Here is a 20606-nt window from a genome sequence, read left to right as displayed (position 1 = left end):
AATTAGAAACACCTGCTGCTTTGTTGCTCGAGGACAATGAGTCCTCTCATTAAACCTGCGTGAGTTTCTGTGTGCTTTCATCACTTTTTTTTCATGGGGCGCTACTATATCCAGAGCCTTTCTCAAGATCACATTATAATTCATTGTTAGCTGACCTAAATTATTTTTTCATGATTACACTTTATTTATTTAAAAGTTCTGGACATTTTGAAGCAGAGATACAATCTAGATGTAACGCTGTCTGCTTTAATCTGTAAATGTATCAGTAAGGGCAGAACCAAGCATACTTAAGTAGTGATCAGAGATAATTTAATAGAGTAATATTTAAATGTTGAATTTCAACTCTGTAAATTATACTTAGATCTAACCTATTTATGATTATGAGTTGGAACATTGGCAATCTGACAAAATCCTGCTAAGTTTAATAAACAAATAAAAAATTTCCTAAAAGTGTCAGTTTAAAAATCAATGTATACATTAACCTCCATCAACACTGCACAAGTATAGTTCATAGTTAAATCAGATAAAAGGGTGCCAAATTCAGTCATGAACAATGAATAAGGCTCTAGTCGTCTTTAGACTAGCTCTACAATTGTGCCGGGATCTGTTTTAATAATTAAAATGAGTGCCTCAAATAATGTAAGTTTGCCTACATTTTGAGAATCAGCTTCCATTTGGTCACAATGAATTAGTCCATGAGTTATGTCCTTGACCAGTATCTCTAGGTTTATGATAGAATGTGTATCTGTTTGGTGATATATTTTTTTGTTTTAATTTGAATTACATTACTGTTACAGGTACCCCGGTGGAGGGTCTGCTTTTATATCTCTCTCTAATTATATGCCTTATTTTTGGTTATCAAATTATTTAGTGTTTGCATGAAGACTTAATTTTTTAATTTATAAGATGCTCCATGAAAGGGATTCTGTGTTACAGATACAGGAGAGTAATAGGTGGGATAAAAACAGTCTGTGATTTAAGATCACAAGGATGTGAGTTTGGGTGGTGCTCTGATCAGTCAACCGAAGAGTTTTGCTGCCTATTTTTGGTATAAAACAAAAGATCCTTTCCAGTGATGATGAAGCCATCTCTCTTGAAAAATCCATAAATTATCCCAGTTGTTCACAAATGCTATGCTTTTATTTGTACCCCAGGGGTCTCATGTATCACCTTGCATAGAATTCAAAGTAAAACATGGTGCACAGACAAAACTTAGAAATGTCTGTACATACAAAAAAATTCTGATTCATAAAACTGTGCATAAGCAAAATTCCATACACTTTCCCTTTATAAATCCCAATTAACATGAATTTTAATACACATGCACACGCTTACAGCTCCACCAGACTCCTCCCAGAATTTCACATATTTGATTAAGTAAATCAATTAGAGATGCACCGATATGGGAATTTTGGGCTGATGCCGATATCCGATAATGTCTATGTACTTATCTGCCGATATACATATTTATAAGATACAGAGAAAAATAAGACTTGATCTGTCTGGACAAGAATTACAGACAAAGTGAACATTTATTTGTATAACAATTTTGCACGCCACATTCAGTCATTAAAAGCAAATGATATCTGCCGCATTTGGCTGGCTACCTGTTGGTTATATGGGAAACAGTTTTGCAGGTTGTTGCTTTAAATAAAACTTTTCTCTTTCTTTTTGATGGAACAAATACAACAAATTCAACAATAATCGAAAAAAATAAAAACTAAAAAAAATGGTAAAATGTACAATGACAATGAAATAAGCAATACCACTTAAGAATAACATCTTTTGCAGATTATTTACAATCATTAAAATGGCTTCTGCTCAACCACATTTGGCTGGCTATGTGATCCTTTGTTTTACAGTCTGCAGTATTAAATATCACATAACTTTTTTCTTTCTTTTTGATGGAATAAGTCTAACCAATCTATAATTTTAAAAAACAGAAAAGCATACAATAGTAAAGAAATAAATAACTTTATTTCTGGAGGCTTATTATTCTTTACTGTTTTTTAAGCATGATAAGGGAGGCTTTTCTTAACGAACAAGAGCATGTCTGCCTTGTCGCAGGAAATTCTGTTTCTCTTTTCATTGATCACATTAGAAGCCAAACTGAATAATCTCTGGCTGTCCACGCTAGTACATGGGGATGACAGGAACTTGCGTGCTACTTTTGTAATGGTAGGAAACCGACTCCAGTTGTTGTTCCAGTATTTCAGTGGATTTTCATTCCTCAGGATTGGTGCTTGAGAAAGAAATCTCTGCACCTGCTGAGTAGCATGCATACATATACAGTATTATATTCTACGTCAACTTTCATATCTAAAAGATAGATCTGCATTTTGGCTTTTACCAGGGCTGTCAGATTAAGATTATAATCCTTACAATAAAAATAAGTATATGGCATTTGAATCGAATGCATATCTGTATTGTATTTGCTGTTTTTTGAAATATTTTATTATTAATATTTTGCTTTTCACTGTAGATCATGATCTGCTTACAAGTCGCTCATTATTGCTTAAGAGACAGACTCAAGTGAAAACAGTGGCTTCCATGAATGTGATTGGCTCTCGCACAAAAAGCAACATAAGCCACACACCGCACTGACACTTTCTAAAGACAATGTTCAAAAGAAAAACAAAATTGTCAGTGATTGCTTAAACAAAGTAAATGCAGTCATTTTTTAAATTTTTTTCCTAGAGGCCAGAGGACCTTGTATCCCTGTCTATTTTTTATCTATACTAATAAAAGGCAAAGCCCTCACTCACTCACTGACTCATCACTAATTCTCCAACTTCCCGTGTGGGTGGAAGGCTGAAATTTGGCAGGTTCATTCCTTACAGCTTCCTTACAAAAGTTGGGCAGGTTTTATATCGAAATTCTATGCGTAATGGTCATAACTGGAAGCAGTTTTTCTCCATTTACTGTAATGGAGATGAGCTTCAACGCCGTGGGGGCGGAGTTTCGTGTGACATCATCACGCCTCCCACGTAATCACGTAGTACATAGAAAACCAGGAAGACCTCAAAAAAGTGCTCAAGAAAACATGCATTATATAATTGAGAAGGCAGCGAAACAATAAGAAGCGAGCGAGTGACATATACAACCATATTCATGAGTTCTGCTACTTCGGAAACAAAGCACGATGTAAACCTACACTTTAAATTAAGTTCATAGACAGGCTGCCGCTGGCGTTTGTAATTTAGTGCCTGCCCATATAAGGCCGTCCGTCAGCGGCAATCCAATAGCAAACTGCCACAGGTAAATATTCACGGGTGAAGGACTGTGCTTATGGAGAGGAAGATGAGATGGTCAGGGTGGTGTTTGACACAAACTCGGCGAAACTGCGAGAGAAAGTTTTAAGTGCCAGGACTAAGGTAACATTAAATAAAGCTATGAACATAGCGAGATGGCACCAGCACAGCTGGGAATCTTGATGCAAGTACACCGAGTGGCTCACGTGAACTGGCGCAGTGCACAGATAAAAGCAACAGTTCCAAAGAGCTGAACAAAACCGAATTACACAATTGAAAAGGCAGCAAAAATATGAAGCGTCTGATAAGCATATTCATAAATGCAGCTACTGTGGAAACAAAGCACACGGTGGAAAAAGTCAATGTCCCGCTAAAGGAAGACAGTGTAAAAAAAACCCGTGCATGCAGTGTGTCAGGTCTCAGATAAAGAAGAAGACGAGCTGTTTATTGATGCAGTAAGAAACGAATCGATGAATGAAACCTGTCATCTTTACAACGATTGACAAACACGGAATGTAACTTGAACACAACACATCGAACAAATACGAACCTGATTGAAAGAAATAATGATAATCAAATCCTTGATGACAGCAACACTCAGTAACACTCACAAAACAAATACTGTATATTGACAGTCATGTTACGTTATTTTTAAAATGTTCCCTTTTCTTTTTCTACCTTTTTAACACACTACTTCTCGCTGCGATACGCGGGTATATATATATGTATATATATATATATATCCCGCTCTACATACTCGAATAATGGATACTTTATTTGCCATCAATGATTGTTTTGGTAAAGCCATACTCAGTGTATTCATTAGATGAGCGGTAAAAAGTAAGAGCGAGGGAGGATGACTCATTGAGGCATGCAGGTTGTAGTCTTGGCGTCAACTCTATCTGAATTGCGCGATCACATTTGAAAAATGTATCTTTTCAAGTTCTATTTAGTCCATATGTGTCAAACTCAAGGGCGGGCCACATCCGCCCAGTGTAATTATATCCGGCCCGCGAGATCATTTTATATACTGTATTATTGTTATTAAAGCCGGGTATATGAAGCGCTGGTAACACAATAAACTACAGATCCCATAATGCAGCGCTTCAGCTGCCTTGCCGAACACTTACCGCGTTAATCAAGTCTACCTTATGATGCTGCAAGTTATTGCGAAGCTAGAGTTATTGCGCACTGAGTTTGCCGGCGCTTTGGTGACTTTGAAGAACAAAAAGTCCGTCTACATGCGGCTCGAACCTTGTGCATGTTTGGTAGCACATATCTGTGTGAGAAGCTCTTCTCAGTGATAAAGACTAACAAAACAGCACACAGGAGTCGCCTCACTGATGAGCACCTGCAATCCATCCTGAGAATCTCCACAACACAGAACCTCACACCAAACAGAAACAAACTTGTGGCCAAAAAAAGATGCCAGGCGTCCAGCTCTAAAATGACATATGAGCAAAGACAACTGAATGATTTGATTTGTTATTGCACGTAAGAGCGGAGTCAACCGTTTTAACAAACAGCGTATTGCACTGATCTGAAATAGCTGTGTGTGTATATATGTAGATATGTATGTATATGTATATATATGTTTATATATGTGTGTGTGTATGTATGTATGTATATATATATATATGTATTTGTGTGTATATATGTGTGTGTATGTATGTATATGTGTGTGTATATATGTAGATATATATGTATGTATATATGTATATATGTATATATATATATATATATAACATATGACAATAACACTCATCACTCACAAAAGTGACAAAACAATTACATTGACAATCAGGTTACGTTATTTTCAAAATGTTTCCTTTTCTTTTCATTGCTTCTTTAACACACTACTTCTCCGCTGCGAAGCGCGGGTATTTTGCTAGTAGTAAATAAACTGAAGCATTGTGACCCTTTAAGTGTTTTACAAATGAAACAAGTGTATTAAATGTTACTTTGTTGAGGTCTTTTAAGTATTTTTTGTATTATAATCAATTATTAGAAGACAGCTTTTTTTCAAAATAAAAATATGTAAAACGAGTTTGTGTTTATTTATGAAACTATTTAGTTAACACGCACCGAACAAAATATGAAGCAAAGAAGCATAGGCTATAGTTGGCTTAGTCGTTTGATGAAAACTAGCGATCTTTAAAATGGGTGTGTTTAACACAGAAGATGCTGACCGTTTAACTAATGCAGTGAAAGGCAACCTTTTTCGAGTTGCGGCGCACTAAAAAATTTCTTTCGCGGCACACCTGAGGGACTGCCCATAAATAAAGTCGTGACGACACAATCTATGGACAATCGCCAATAAAAACAGTTAATTTTACAAGTTTGAAAGACATTTTTATTAATAAAGGAATCAAAGGATAAATCTCAAATTTAAATAATGTGAACGTTAAGATTGTTTTTCAGCACATATGAGATTGATGCGAGGAACAATTTTCGAAAGACAGACGCACATTTCCTTGTTGATCAATTGAAGTCTCTCGCGTTTCTTAGACTTCATTTCCGTAAGTGTTCCGTTATCTGTTTTTCCAACATAAAATATTTTTTTAAACATCTTTTTAATCAACCAAAAGCTCAAAAACACTATCAATTTTAAATATTTTACAAAAGTTTTCACAGCGCCCCTAGAAAATTCCACGGCGCACAACCAACGTACCGCTCTTTTACATACGATTGCCGTTATTCTTTCTTGCCTTCTAAGATTTTTTATACATTCGAATTATGTTAGAATAGTGATATTCGATCCGACATCCCTAGATATTTACTTAAAACAATGTTGTAAAGAGCTCCACAGAGCTTTTTTTTTCTTTTCTTTTCTTTTTAAACTCACCTCTGTTGTCATCTGGCTGTTTTCCCAAGGCATCAGTGTGTTCTCTTCAAGAATTTTGTTGTACATTTCAAAGAGCGTGCATGCCACCTCATCATTTATCTTGGCCCTTTTCTGTTGTGGACCATCTATCTGTGATTCACTCGTTTGCATTTCGTTCGATGCAAGTTCCATCTGAGTTTGCAACATTTTGAGTGCCAGTGATTTTACATCTGCATCAAAATAGCGGCCTTTGTATCTCGGTTCAACAATAGTGGCAACACAGTACATGGATTCTGTGTAAATATCAATGAAACGATTGTTTACAGCATCCAAGAGAGCGCTTTTACTGGTTTTGACTCCGAAGTCAGTACGAGCGCTTTTAATCAACAGTCGTTTTAAAGCATTAACTGACGGAATAACGTTAGAAGCCAAGGCTTCAGACTGGCAAATTTCTTTTGTCAGTTGTTCAAATGGAGCAAGGAGTGTGATTATGTTCTCAATTAAACCTCACTGATTAGGCGTTAGAGTTGCAGGTAACTCAAAATTAGAGGCATAATCCCCAAGGGCTCTTTTCTGCTCCAGCAAGCTTTGCAGCATATAGAATGTGCTGTTCCATCTAGTCGAAACCTCTTGTTGGAGCATTTTTGGCTACATACCAAGTTCAGTTTGTATAGTTTTGAGACACGAGTTGGCTAATTGTGAATGCTTAAAGTGACCGACTATTTTTCTGCTGATCGCTATTGTATCTGAGACGCTGCGCTGGGATAGTACGCCGTCGTTCACGGCAAGCTGTAAAGTATGAGCCATACATGGCAAACTTGAGATCCCGCATTCCTCCATAGCCTTTGCAATGTTGCGTGCATTGTCTCGTAATACTACATGAACATTCTCTTTGGGTATTTTCCATGTTTCAAACATTCTTTTAAACGCCACAGAGAGTGCAGCACCCATGTGTGATCCAGAGCACTCTTGGGCGTGCAAGATTGTTTTCTGCAATTCAAACTTGCGGTCGATCCACTGAGCAGTTAAACCAAGCATATTAATAGCACTCGTATCAGATGTGCATATATCAGTGGTAAAGCTTATGGCTGTGACATCTTTAGCAAGGAGATTGTGCACATGACTTTTCACAATCTTATGTAACTCTGGAAGCACTATGTCAGAAAAATAACGACAACTGGGTATCTGGTAACGGGGCTCAAGATGCTCAAGCAGCCTTCGAAATCCCGTATCTTCCACAACTGAAAATGGCTGATCGTCCAGAGCAATAAATTCCATCACCTTTGCAGTAATTGTTTGAGCTTTAGGGTTATCTTTATCAAATTTCTTTGATTTCTCAGGTAACTGATCAACACGTAGAGCAACTGTAGTTTTTGATTTTGTGCGCGGTGGCTGGGGATTCTCCTCTTTTGGTCTGAGGAATTCTGTATATTTGTCAGGATGGCGTGTCTTCAAGTGTGTAATTAAGTTGGTGGTATTGAAATTTCGCACTTTGATCCATCCGCACAAAACATTAGTCGGAACAAGTGTTGCAAATGGCATAATTTATGTTGCTTTCACTCACTTTGAAAAACTTCCACACTGCAGACATTTTCACACAGTAGCCCAGCGTTGCCTAAATGTCTGGCACATCCGGAACACAGTGAATGCGTCATCAATATCGGTTCAAATAATCGGTCCAATTTAGTCATCGGTCTGATGCCGATAAAATTATTTTAACCCATTATCTGCCGATACAGATATAAATCCGATATTATCGTGCATCCCTAAAATCAATGTAAATAGCTGCTTCTGTTCAGTGTTTTCTTAAAGGACAATAGCAGCAGCACTTTTTTGGGAGAGAAATTCAGCAAATGAGAAATAGAGGTCCTGTTTATTGAAGTGGAGGCAAAAAAAAGTACTTTTTTGAGTCTTAATTAGTGGTATAAGTACTCGTTAATCACTACATACTTCTTGAAGAGCCTTTCTCTTATGCTTACTAGAGCACAGGTTTTTAAAGGGGAAGACAGGAAGTGAGATCATATGGATCAGGCTCATGGTCTTCAGCCATTGTTTATAGTCCGGACGTGACATCACAGGGGCCGGGGCCGGCAAGGTCTTCTTCCATAGGCTCGGTCCCGGAAGTGACGTCAAGAGAGCCAGGTGGGATCTCCTGTGAATGGTCTACAGGAAAGGAAGAAAAAGAGTCCGTGAACTCTGTCACATCCCGACATGCTTCAGAACTGCCCTTACTCGAGCCCTTTAGCTGCCTCCCATGCGCACATGTGTGACAAGGCTTGTGGAACTTCCCAATAGGCAAAAAAGACGAGGGGGAGGAGCTGATCCCAGTTCCTTCGATCCTCGCTGACCATCTTACGCAGCATTTGTTTGAGAGTTTGATTAAACCTCTCTACTAAACCGTCAGTTTGAGGATGATACACTGCGGTTTTTAAATGCTTTATTTTTAGTAACTTGGCAGTCTCCTTGAATGTCTCTGAGGTGAAAGGTGTCCCCAGGTCCGTCAAGACTTCCATGAGGATACCACAAAGACCCCTAGTAATTCCCGTGCAATGGCTTTAGAAGTGGCTGAGCACAGCGGAACAGCTTCGGGGTATTTGGTAGCATAATCCACGAGGACTAAAATGTACTTGTGTCCTCAGGCTGAGGGCTCTAGAGGTCCGACTAAATCGACCCCAATTCTGTGGAAGGGAATATCAATTAAGGGTATAGGAACGAGAGGAGCATGGTCCCTTCTAGGAATTTGTTGCAATTTACACTCCGGGCAGGAATAGTTGTTCCTGTTACTTATAACTATTTGTCACTATGATATCGGTTATTTACTTACAGAGATGCCAGTGTCAGCTACAGCAGCTGACTGTCCTGCTAATGCTAGTTTGAACACAAATAGCAAGAACAAGTAACTTTTCCTAATATTACCCCAAAACACTTAGGTGCTTTTGCTCCTTTGGAGGCGAGACTCTTGTGAAAGCATAAAATCATTAAAACTTCCTGCACAACTACTGCAGCAACCAGGACACAAAGTTTGTAGGAGCAAAGTATGTGTCTTTAATTAACTCTAACACTACAGAACACAAAAACACTCGGCCGCTTCTCTTCTGTTCGCATGGATGACATCAGCAAGTCAGTACGTCTCAGTCTCCAATCTTATATTATTATCTTCTAATATTCTCCCCTCGACTGCCTGCTGTTTGTCTTCCTATTAGTTTAACTTTACTTTTCTTTGTCTGTTCTTCTAACTTTGTGCCCCTCTTATTCCTTACTTAAATGCGTTCCACTAGCACAGTTTGTATTCCTTCTTATTAATGAACCCTTCCACTACTGCCCTCTTAACTTCTTGCTGCTTATTGCCCTGCCTCTCTCTCACTTTTCAGACCGCTAAGAACTGTTCAACCTAGAAAACCTCACTTGCTAAATATCAGCTGCAAGTTAATTTCCTGTTGTCTTGTCTGCTCCTATAGCCTCTTGTGTCTGACTGGCACCCTACCACCTACGCACCACCTACCCCATCTCTGTACCACTTTGAAGTCAGCCACAGCTTTTTTTCCCCCACTAAGGAATCTTTCTTTCTCCTGATTAAGTATTTGTTGCTAAGATGATAAGAATTTACTCATAGAAATGCTGGTGTCCACTGTTGCTGCTTATTGCCCTGCCTCTCTGATGCTAGTTTGAACACTCCGCTGCTTTTGCTCCTGTGCAGCAGAATAAAAAAGCAAAAAAAACCTTCTAAAGGGAAGCAAAGCTTAAAAAACTCTCTCACACGGCAACCAAAAACATAACGTTTTAGGTGCAAAATGTATATTTAATTAACTGTCTCACTTCAGAAAACAAAACTCTCAGGCCCTTTTCTTCCATTCCTAAGGATCATGTCAGTACATTTGTATTTCCAATCCCCTTCTGACATGTTTGAAAACTTAAAGTATGCTTTTATGCTTTGCAGTTCTGCTTCCTTAAAGTTTCCAGTTCTATTGATAAAAGCATTTAATTGCACTTAATGTTTGTAGAAAATTATTACTATTTGGTACTTTTGTAGTCATTTCTTGTTCTCATAAAATGTTTAAGGTATCGCTTCAGTTGGTTTCTGAGCACAGGAAATCATGTGGTTTCATTTAGTTTTGGTTCTTATGAATTTTTATGAAGGTTTCTTTTTGAATTCTTTCTTTCTCTCCTAATGCCATATTGTGTTTGTGCAAATGCTGCCATTGTTGCTATGTAGTTGTTAGGCTGTTAACTAGGCTTAAAAATTGGAAGTGTGTGTTGCATTACTATCATCGTGATGGGATAAAGGTCAGAATTACACAACTCGATTCACCTGAGTATTCAGAATACTTCAAACAACTTGAAGTGTGGCTTTAATTATAATATTAATTTGATCTTCTGGTTTTGACTTGTTTTGGTTTTCTGACTTCAATTCATTTCTAACTTCAACTTCTGAACTTTAGTTACAGTTTTTGACTGTTTGGTCTTGTGCAGTTATTATAGAAAAGTACCACAAAGGATGAATTTTTCTAAATGTCAAAACACTTTAGAAGCCAATATTGCAAATACACAGTGAATACAATACTGCTGAAAATATACTCTTTTTCACCAAGGCAATAATCCAAAGCAGGTACTACATATCATTTTTGTAAGTATACTAGTTGGAAGGTTAAAATTTTTAAATTGACTCTTCTTTACCATTTTTATCTCCCGCTATAATATAAATCACTAAGTTGAAAGAATGGGAAAAAAATACACCTAACTTCTCTTGCAATGCTTTGTTTAGCAGATGTTAAGCATACTATTACGGTCAGTGAGATAACAAAAGGGAATTGATTACCATCTTACCAGTGACGCATTCTTTCAGAGCTAATTTTAAAGCCAGCAACTCCGTATTTTCCTCATCACAATTATATTCTGCCAAAGACAGCATTTTTGAAAGGTAAATGCACCCTTGTGGGTTTCCTATTTCAGCAAATATTTCTGGCAGTATTGTGCCTACAACAAAACTTGAAACGTGAACTTCAACTTATGGAGAGAGTTATGGGTTGCCAAAAATAGGAAAAATGACAAATACATTCTTTTTTTTTTTTTATTTTATTAATTTTATTACAATCAATACATAGCAATCACATTTTTACAAAAAAAAAAAAAGAATTATGCTAAGAACAGATCGATCCCCACCCTTGAGAGAGAGAGCAAGCCAAACGGTGTAAAATTTAAGGCTTTTAAAAATACCTAAATCAACAAATTCTCTGTGCTTTATAAACTTATTTCAAAATATTACTGATTAGATCCTGCCATGTTTTGAAAAAAGTCTGCACAGATCCTCTAACTGAGTATTTGATTTTTCCAATTTTAAATAATATAACACATCAGTTTCCCACTGACTTAAAAGAGGAGAGTTTGGGTTCTTCCAGTTTATCAGAATAAGTCTGCGTGCCAAAAGTGTAGTGAATGCAATCACAATTTGTTTGTCCTTCTCCACTTTAAGACCCTCTGGAAGAACCCCAAACACAGCTGTTAATGGGTTAGGAGGGATTGTGAGTCCAAGACTGTCTGAGAGGTAATTAAAAATTTTTGTCCAGAATAATGTTAATTTGGAGCAAGCCCAGAACATGTGACCTAGTGAGGCTGGGGCTTGGTTGCAACGTTCGCAGGTATACATACATTCTTAATTGATTTGAATGTTCCTAAACTCCAGAAGTCAGATGAAATTTACATTAAGACTTTCTGGTTAAGGCCAGTATTTAGTGAAATAACTAAGCTGAAATTTATATTGATTGAAGCACTTTACTCGAATGTTACTCCTTAGCACTCAGTTTCATTTATTTTTGAAAAAAAATGTTGAAATATTCAGGACATTTTATAGAAACTTTATCTGAGTTATTTTTCTTATTTAAAATGATTTTTCTATGTAAATATTTGTTTCTAATCGTTATCTTATGTATATTAAGAAGTTTTGTTTTCATACTTTTATAGCAAAAAGAATGGTACTCCCTAGGAAAGATGCTATGCACAAATTATTTAACTTTAATATTACTTTTGATTCTTTGTGAGTGATATTTGATTGTGATTTTTATGAAACATACTGTTTGTTAGAAATATATATTATTTCCCCTTTGCATTATTTTGTGATAGTGATTACTATGAAAGGAATATATAAAATATTGACTGTAATGCATCATTTTCTTCACAATCATTTTTGATATTTTTTACTTTGAAAGTTACTGTACAAATGAAAGACTGACATTAATGTTAATGTTTCCTCTTCCATGAGAGTTCCAATTTAAAATTGGAAATTTTTTATATTTTAAAGCAGTTTGTCTTACTGGAAAGTAAGAAATGATGTATATCAAATAGTGTAATTTAAAAAAAATGTAAGTAGTATTATCAATAATCCCTGTATTAGATTAAGCAGGTTTAAAAATGTTATGTTATAAACCACTTCATCCTAATTAAACTTCCTTGAATGTTTATTTCATTTGATTTTTGTTTTATTAATGTTTTTATTTATATGTTTTTAATTTTCTTATTTACATTAACGAATTTTGATTATCAGATCATAGCTCAAAACATATTTTAAAAAGATAATAATTTTGTATAAGAAAATACTTTTAATACATGATTATTTTATTTCATGGACTGTTTTCTCATTTTTCCAAAATGAAATGTTGTTTTTTATTAGGCTTCGTTGTTTCTTACCATGAGTTATTATTCTTATGTTTTAGAATGTCTCATTACACTGATGAGCCACGATTTACAATTGAGCAGATTGATCTCCTGCAACGATTGCGGCGGACTGGAATGACAAAACATGAAATTCTGCATGCTTTGGATACACTTGAGAGGCTTGACCGTGAGCATGGAGACAAGTTTGGTCGCAGAGCTTTGTATGGTACTGGTGGCACAAATACAACAGTTTCTGTCAGTAATGTAACAGCTTCATCCTCAACTACCACTACTGCAACACAGACTCAATACCGTGTTCTCTCGCCTTCTCCAAGCAACAGTTATGACATTTCTCCTCCCCCAAGTACTGCAACAACCATTCATAATGGAAGAGAGAGTCTGCCCGCTACTCCAAACGGCAAGCTATCACCTAACAGATACACAGTCAGTAGTGTCACTCAACGATCATTCAGCTTTGAGGCCACAGAAGATGATTTAGACATTGATGACAAAGTAGAAGAACTAATGAGGTAATAGCAATAAAATCATTATATGTATCAATTATTACCATTACTCACAGCATGTGATTTACAATGCCTTGCAGAATACTCAAGAACCATTAACTTTTTTTTAATATGGTTAAATATCATTTCAAATAATTCTTACACATCTTCTTCCAATCTGTATATTTATACAGATTGCATGCTATAAAATGTGTTCAAAATCACTTCTTATAGTTTTTGGCTTTGTTTTAGGGATGCTTCGATCAGGTTTTTTTTTTTTTTTTAGGGCTGATACCAATCACTGATTTCATGTTACTTGATTGGTTGATTCCAATACCGATTCTGACTTTTTTTTTCTTTCTGTTTCCTTTAAAAATGTTTACACTAAGCTCCTGGATAACCAGACACATAGAAACCTTATTTCCTATATTAAAGTGTTGACTTGGGCATTTTTATAATTAAACTATAGACCACAGGTATTAACTGTTCATTTTTTTTATTAACAAATTGAAATTACTGTAGGCTTATTGTTCAGTGATCATAAAAATACTAAAAATAAAATTTCCTTAAAATAGTACTGTAACTAATATGTACAAAAATATTTATCCATAATACTGTATATACAGCATAAAATAAAATAAAGCGCTTGTCATAAATCACAAGCTGTCCTATAGTATAATTTTTTTTCTGTAATGTACCTATCTGAAATATGGCTTAATTTAAAGAAGCAGTTTTCACCATTTGTCTAACAAAAAAAACGTACAGTACAGGCCAAAAGTTTGGACACACCACCTCCTCATTCAATGTGTTTTCTTTATTTTCATGACCATTTACATTGGTAGATTCTCACTGAAGGCATCAAAACTATGAATGAACACATGTGGAGTTATGTACTTAACAAAAAAAGGTGAAATAACTGAAAACATGTTTTATATTCTAGTTTCTTCAAAATAGCCACCCTTTGCTCTGATCACTGCTTTACACACTCTTGGCATTCTCTCGATGAGCTTCAACAGGTAGTCACCTGAAATGGTTTACACTTCACAGATGTGCCTTATCAGGGTTATTTAGTGGAATTTCTTGCTTTATCAATGGGGTTGGGACCAGCAGTTGTGTTGTGCAGAAGCCAGGTTAGATAGACGATCATTTATTTTTCAACAGGACAATGACCCCAAACACACCTCCAGGCTGTGTAAGGGCTATTTGACCAAGAAAGAGAGTGATGAAGTGCTGTAAATGGTCATGAAAATTAAGAAAACACATAGAATGAGGAGGTGTGTCCAAACTTTTGGCCTGCACTGTATATCCAAGCATAAACTGTATGACATATAGAAGCAAATAATAAACACAGTACAAACCTTTAAAAAAGAATCTGCAAATGTGTCATATGTTCATAAGTTGTTTATCAGGAAAACTCAAGATTAACATGCTTAACAAGTTTATAAGTAAAAGGCACCTTTTGCTGTTAAACAAGTGTATGATTACTAAGGAGCAATTTTAAAATTGTCTTTGTCTTTTTCCAATTACCTGGCCTTCTGCATCCTATAGTAAGTCATAGTAATGGCAAGTTTGCAACTTTGTGGAATGAAATTGCATACCGAAGCAAAGTGTTAATTTACAGTATTAAAATATGCCAGTCATTAATTGCTATTAACTAGTATTCTATTCATTAAATGTGTTTAGTTTTTGTAGTTCCTTTTACAGTATTGTAAAATGTATTACATTTTAAGATAAAATATTACTTTTCTTTTAAATTGGGTATTTTCCAGCAATCACACTTCAGAAAATAATTATTTTTTATTTTCCTTCAGTTTTATTTTAACAATTTCAGAGCTTTTCTGGGATGGCTTTCATTGTGAAATACATTATGTTAAATCAAATTATTTTACCATTTTTAATATGACAGATAATAAAAGGAGAAGTCCATCAGTGAGTTCTGGAAGAGCCAGCTTCTAGCTAAATAGCTGACTACTGCACTGGTATTGGTTGGCTACTTTTATGGGGAAAATTTTTGGTAATAGTTTCCCTTTATAATGCTAATGTTAATTTATTCAGTCCATTAATCAACCTATTTCTCTTCTGATTTTCTTGACCAATAAAATTACACACTGTACCATGCTTCATACTTTTTTTCCATAAAACAAGAAACACTTGCAGAAGTTGATTTTTTGGCAAGTTCCCATCAACATATATCCAAATATCCAAGTGATGGATCTGACTCCATCCATATCTCTCTGTATGGGGTATATTCAGGCCAGAAATTCCAAGGGTGTATCCTACATTCCTGGCAGTTACTTATTTTATATTTTCTCCAGGTAGATTACATTGCCATGTTGCTTGAGACAAAGACACACGTAATTCAGACTTGATTAAGGTGCCCATTGCAGACTTCAATTTAAGGGTATTTGCATACATTTTGTTCATAGCATGTAGAAATTACAACAATTTTTATATATGGTCTCCCCATTGTAGGGCACCATAATGTTTGGGACATAGCAGTGGTAAGTATATTAAAGCCAAAGACCTATTACACATGGTTTAATGTAATAATTAAGGAATATTCTGCAGCCCTTTGAAACCAAAAATGACTTTGGTTAATTGCAATTTTCTTTGCACTGTGTAATTAGATCATAAATAAAAATACATTATCTGTGCCACCTTTGAGAGTGTGACTTGCATTAGTTCTTGTAGCATCATGTATTCGAATAAGGTAGTAGAAAGATATACCAAAATGAAATTTGCATTCATTCTCTGACTATAATGGACAAGGCTACAGATATCCTTTCAACAATCCAGTCATTTTCTAACCTGCCTATCCAGTTTAAGATTGTGGGTAACAGATTCTTATCCTGGTTTCAGTTGGAACAAAAAATTAAAAATCTAAACAAGTTTCAGAATATGTGACTATCTCTGTACACGTGCTTGTTTCTGAACTGTTGTTCCAATCTCCTATGAAAATTGTTTTGCAAATCTGACATTTTATTAACTTTAGAACCAAGGTTATCATAGTTTTGCATTTTTATGCTTGTATTTATTGAACTTCAGTGTGTGACAAAGGTGAGGATCCGCCCAGTGTAACAACAAATGTGGGGTTTATAATCTTGGAGGGATTTCAGCATAGGGTTTATAAAGAATGCTGTCATCATAAACTACCTGATTTATCTTAGCATGTGCATATTGTAAATATATTATGACGGTTTCTGTCCAGTAACTGAAAAAAACTGCATAAAAACCATACTAAAATTTAAACGCTGTTATATATGTGCCTTTGTCTTAGATCCAATATAATTCAGGATATTTCCATTTAAACAATTTCTGTAGAGCTGTTTTTGTAACAGCCTGTTTTTAAAGTCTTTTTTGTCAGTGAACAAATTTGTTAAGTTTGTAACATTTTCTATTGTAAGATTTTATATTTGCATCATTAGCTGGTTAAGTAAAGTAATATTACTGAACAGTAATACTTACTGGATAAGTCAAATTAATTCAAATTTTAAATGTCAGAACCTCATGGTGCTTTAACTTTCCAACTCTGTTCCTCATTTTTACATTTGTCCCAACTTTAAAGCTTCCAGTGTGAAACTAAACTTGTCAGTTATACTTGAATCCTTTATTTCAAAACTACTGCCTTTGTTTTGACTTCTTCATTATTTTCCATGTGAGTGATCACATTGTTTTTGCTTATGTCTGTTGAAAGATGATACAAAGAACACAGATAAAGAGTTGAGATACCACCTTGTTAACCCTGTATAATTTGACAGGTTTTATGGAAATAAGCACAACATTTGTTGCTGAGAAGTCTTTACAGACAAAACAGAACTGGGTGTAGAAAGATGGTAGGAAGGTTCAGGTCCAGGAAAATGGACACCGAAGATGGCGTCCGTGATGGATGGGCTGTCAATCATCCAGGTAACTACATTCACTAGAGCACTTAAGCTGTCTCCCATACGCATGTGGGTGACACAACACAACCACCCCAACCCTCGCACCCCATCCACCCAAATTCAAACCCCAGACCCAATGGTTCTGGTTGCCCAAACCAAGAGGTCGTGAACCCACAAAAAGGCATTGGCGTTGGTATGCAGGACACCCCGAATATAAAGGACTTTGAACTGGTAAGGCTGGAAGTCTAGAAACCACTGTTTGACTTGTGGGATCAACATGTTATGCACACGTTATGGAGACAAGTGCAAACTCATGGCCTAGGAGGTAGTACTTCAGCTGGTTAATAGCCCACTTGATTGCCAGTTGCAATCAAGCAAGGTGCCAACTTTATGGCAATCTTTTGGTCATAAAATGCAGCCTCTGTGTTTGCATTCCATACCACCATGTTGAGGCTCCCTTTTTTGTTAGGTCTGTCAAGGGCATCGCTCTCTCAGAGAACCGGGGAGAAAATCGGCAGTGATACCCCACTAACCCCAAGAAGACATGGACCTGCCAATTGGTTTTTGGGAAGAGCCATTTAATCAAGTTTTGAATATGTGGCTGGGCTGTACTCCTGCCCACAAGGTAATTTAAATGCTTAGCTTTTCTTAGCACTTTTTGATAGCACTTTTTACGGTTTATCCACAGGCCGGCTTTACCTAAGCTCTGCAGTACAGCTCCGACGTGCCGTAGGTGTTCCTTCAATGTCCAGAATAGATAATGACATCATCAAGGCATGCAACAGGTGTTGTGGGGCTGTAGCACTCTGTCCACCACATGCTGGAAAGTCTGTCAAGGGCGTCGCTCTCTCAGAGAACCAGGAAAAAAATCGGCAGTGGTACCCCACTAACCCCAAGAAGACATGGACCTGCCAATTGGTTTTTGGGAAGAGCCATTTAATCAAGTTTTGAATATGTGGCTGGACTGTACTCCTGCCCACGAGGTAATTTAAATGCTTAGCTTTTTTTAGCACTTTTTGATAGCACTTTTTACGGTTTATCCACAGGCCGGCTTTACCTAAGCTCTGCAGTACAGCTCCAACATGCCGTAGGTGTTCCTTCCATGTCCAGAGTAGATAATGACATCATCAAGGCATGCAACAGGTGTTGTAGGGCCATAGCACTCTGTCCACCACGTGCTGGAAGGTCACTGGAACCCTGTGCAACCCAAATGGAAGGACACTATACTGCCACTGTCCAGTAGTGAGACTGGACAAGGGATTGCAACTTTCCTCAGTCACACCAAGGTCTAGCATTCACTTGATCTCACGTTCCACTTCTGTACGTTATTCCTCCAAGAGTCCGTATCGGTGTTCTTGGACAACTACCCCTGACTCTGTCACAATTTCACGTGCAATCAAAGAGGCCCTTCCGGATCTTTCACTCACCACCTCCGGTTCAGACAAGATGACTGCTTTGAGTATCTGTCTCTGTTTGGCTGTCAAGTCAGAGCCAAAGTTAAGGACTGATTTATAAGCCAAGTAAGAACGGGGCTAATTGGAGTGAGTTCTTCCAGGGGTTCAGCAAGTTGTCATGATATAGTAACTTTGTATAGATGTCATTTCTTCTATTATTTTAAACATTACTTTGTTAATAGGGATGTCTTACAGGTTTTCCCATTGATTTTGTCACTGCTTCGCAATAGGGGTGTTTGGGCTTTCTCACTAGTTTGTCCTCACTTTTTAAGGGGGTGTTCATTAGTCATTTACTTAATTTTAACCATAGTAACAACTTTGCTGGCTCTTTTAAGATGAGGCAAAAGCCTCTCGTGCTCAAGCTTTAAGCCAGGTCTAGGTAACCCTTTAGTTACCTTCAGTCCTTTTCCCTATGTTTTAATTAGTTCATTATCACAACTTCATATAAGTATATACTTGTGATAATTTGATTGACTTGTAATAATATAAAAGATTATATATTAACAAAAAATTCTATAGGTCAAAGGTTTTTACAATGTTGACCCCTGTGCATTCAAATTGGAAGTCCACAAAAGGTTCGGAAACCAAGGGAGCCAGGGTGGGTGATACTGCAATGGTTGACACTCTGGGCATGAAGCACAAAGGCAGTGGACCTTCCTCATAGATCCTAGGTAAAATTTGAGCTTGATATGAGTGTGACCTTCCTCATAGATCCTAGGAGATGAGTGTCGCAAACTCCCCGCTAGAAGGTTTTCAGGACCAGCAACAGTGACCTCATCTTATCCCCTTGTTCTGTTGCGTGATGTTTCAAATCATTGTTGATAAAACAATGCTGCCCCAGTGGCATGGGATGTTCAGTACTTTGTCCATTTAGCAGAACAACTGTATTTTTGGCAAACTTCATATGTTGTCCATTTAGCAGAACAACTGCATTTTTGGGAAAATTAAGGGAATCATTGTCCCACTGTTCTCATTTTAAAGAAGCCAGTGTTTTCTGAAATTGAAAATGCAGAGTAATTGGAGATAGTCCATGGTGACTTCAGAGGGCATGGCTGTCATCTGCAAAGTCCCAGCCTCATCAACCATGGTAATATCACTGTGGCACAGTGTGGCATCAGCTGTGTCACACTGGGTGATCACTCACCTCATTTCCCACAGTAGCACAGTACAAATAAGGAAAACGGCAAAATACACTGTTCACAATTCCTTCTTCTTTGTCGTCCACCTCCACTCCTCCTCTTGGCAAGCTTTGTCCCTCTTCCTCCTACCTCTGGCTCCCCGAATGGAGTGGAGTGGCTCCTTTTGAACAGACCCTTGGAGTGTTCCAGGTGGCTTATTAATCAGACCTGGAATCATTCCCAGGTGTGGTGAAAGCCCCATATAGGGCTCTGCAGCCCCCACAGAACCCAACAGGGCTATGCCACACTCCAACTCCCAGTGTGCCCTGCAGGAATCCGTGATGCCACAGCCACCCTGGAGGGCTGTCCTCTAGCGCCCCGTGAGAAGTAGTGCCCTGCCAATGCTCTCTCCCCTGTTCTCCCATCCAGCTATCTTCCTGGCCAGGTAATGGCCATGGCTGCCCATCACAACACATGAATTCTTGTTTGAGCCAACTGTGAGTGTCTTGTGCAGACAGCTTGGGATGGGCTTACCCTGTTTATAATGAGGCCCACAGAATCTCCAGGATTGGATTGTGTTGTTGTGCTTTTGATTTTCAACCAGTCTTGCCCCTGTATCATCGGGTAAGGTGTATTACACAGGACTTCCACCTGTATTGTGCATGTGGTACCATAATAGTTGATGACATGTGAATCGGACCTTTACTACAGAGTTTTCCCATGTTTTCAGGTTAAGACTTGTCATACTCTGATTCCACTGTCACAAAAGTACATAATGGTGAGTAACAATGGAAGTATTGCTGCTGGACTCGATGAGTGCGGTAATTTTATGGCCATTCACTACTAACACTTCTGTTCATAAAAGAGATAAGGAGTTAGCAACAGCACAGTACCTTCCTCCTCATGTCCTGCAATCCATTGGCTCAT

General features: G+C 37.2%; 1 protein-coding gene across 7 annotated transcripts in view; it reads left to right on the top strand.

Annotated features, from left to right (window-relative positions):
* The window catches only part of LOC120517029 (homeobox-containing protein 1-like), a 302918-nt gene that overhangs the window by 13967 nt on the left and 268345 nt on the right, over positions 1-20606 (top strand). For all 7 annotated transcript variants that reach the window (XM_039739106.1, XM_039739105.1, XM_039739103.1 and 4 more), the window contains exon 2: positions 12783-13253. In XM_039739106.1, coding sequence (XP_039595040.1) covers positions 12784-13253 — 470 coding nt within the window. In that variant the 5' untranslated portion in view covers position 12783. The remainder of the gene's footprint in view (positions 1-12782; positions 13254-20606) is intronic.

This window comes from Polypterus senegalus, chromosome 16 (assembly GCF_016835505.1).
Source record: "Polypterus senegalus isolate Bchr_013 chromosome 16, ASM1683550v1, whole genome shotgun sequence".
NCBI lineage: Eukaryota > Metazoa > Chordata > Cladistia > Polypteriformes > Polypteridae > Polypterus > Polypterus senegalus.
The sequence above is the reverse complement of the archived record's forward strand: the minus strand, read 5'-3'. Positions and strand labels throughout refer to the sequence as shown.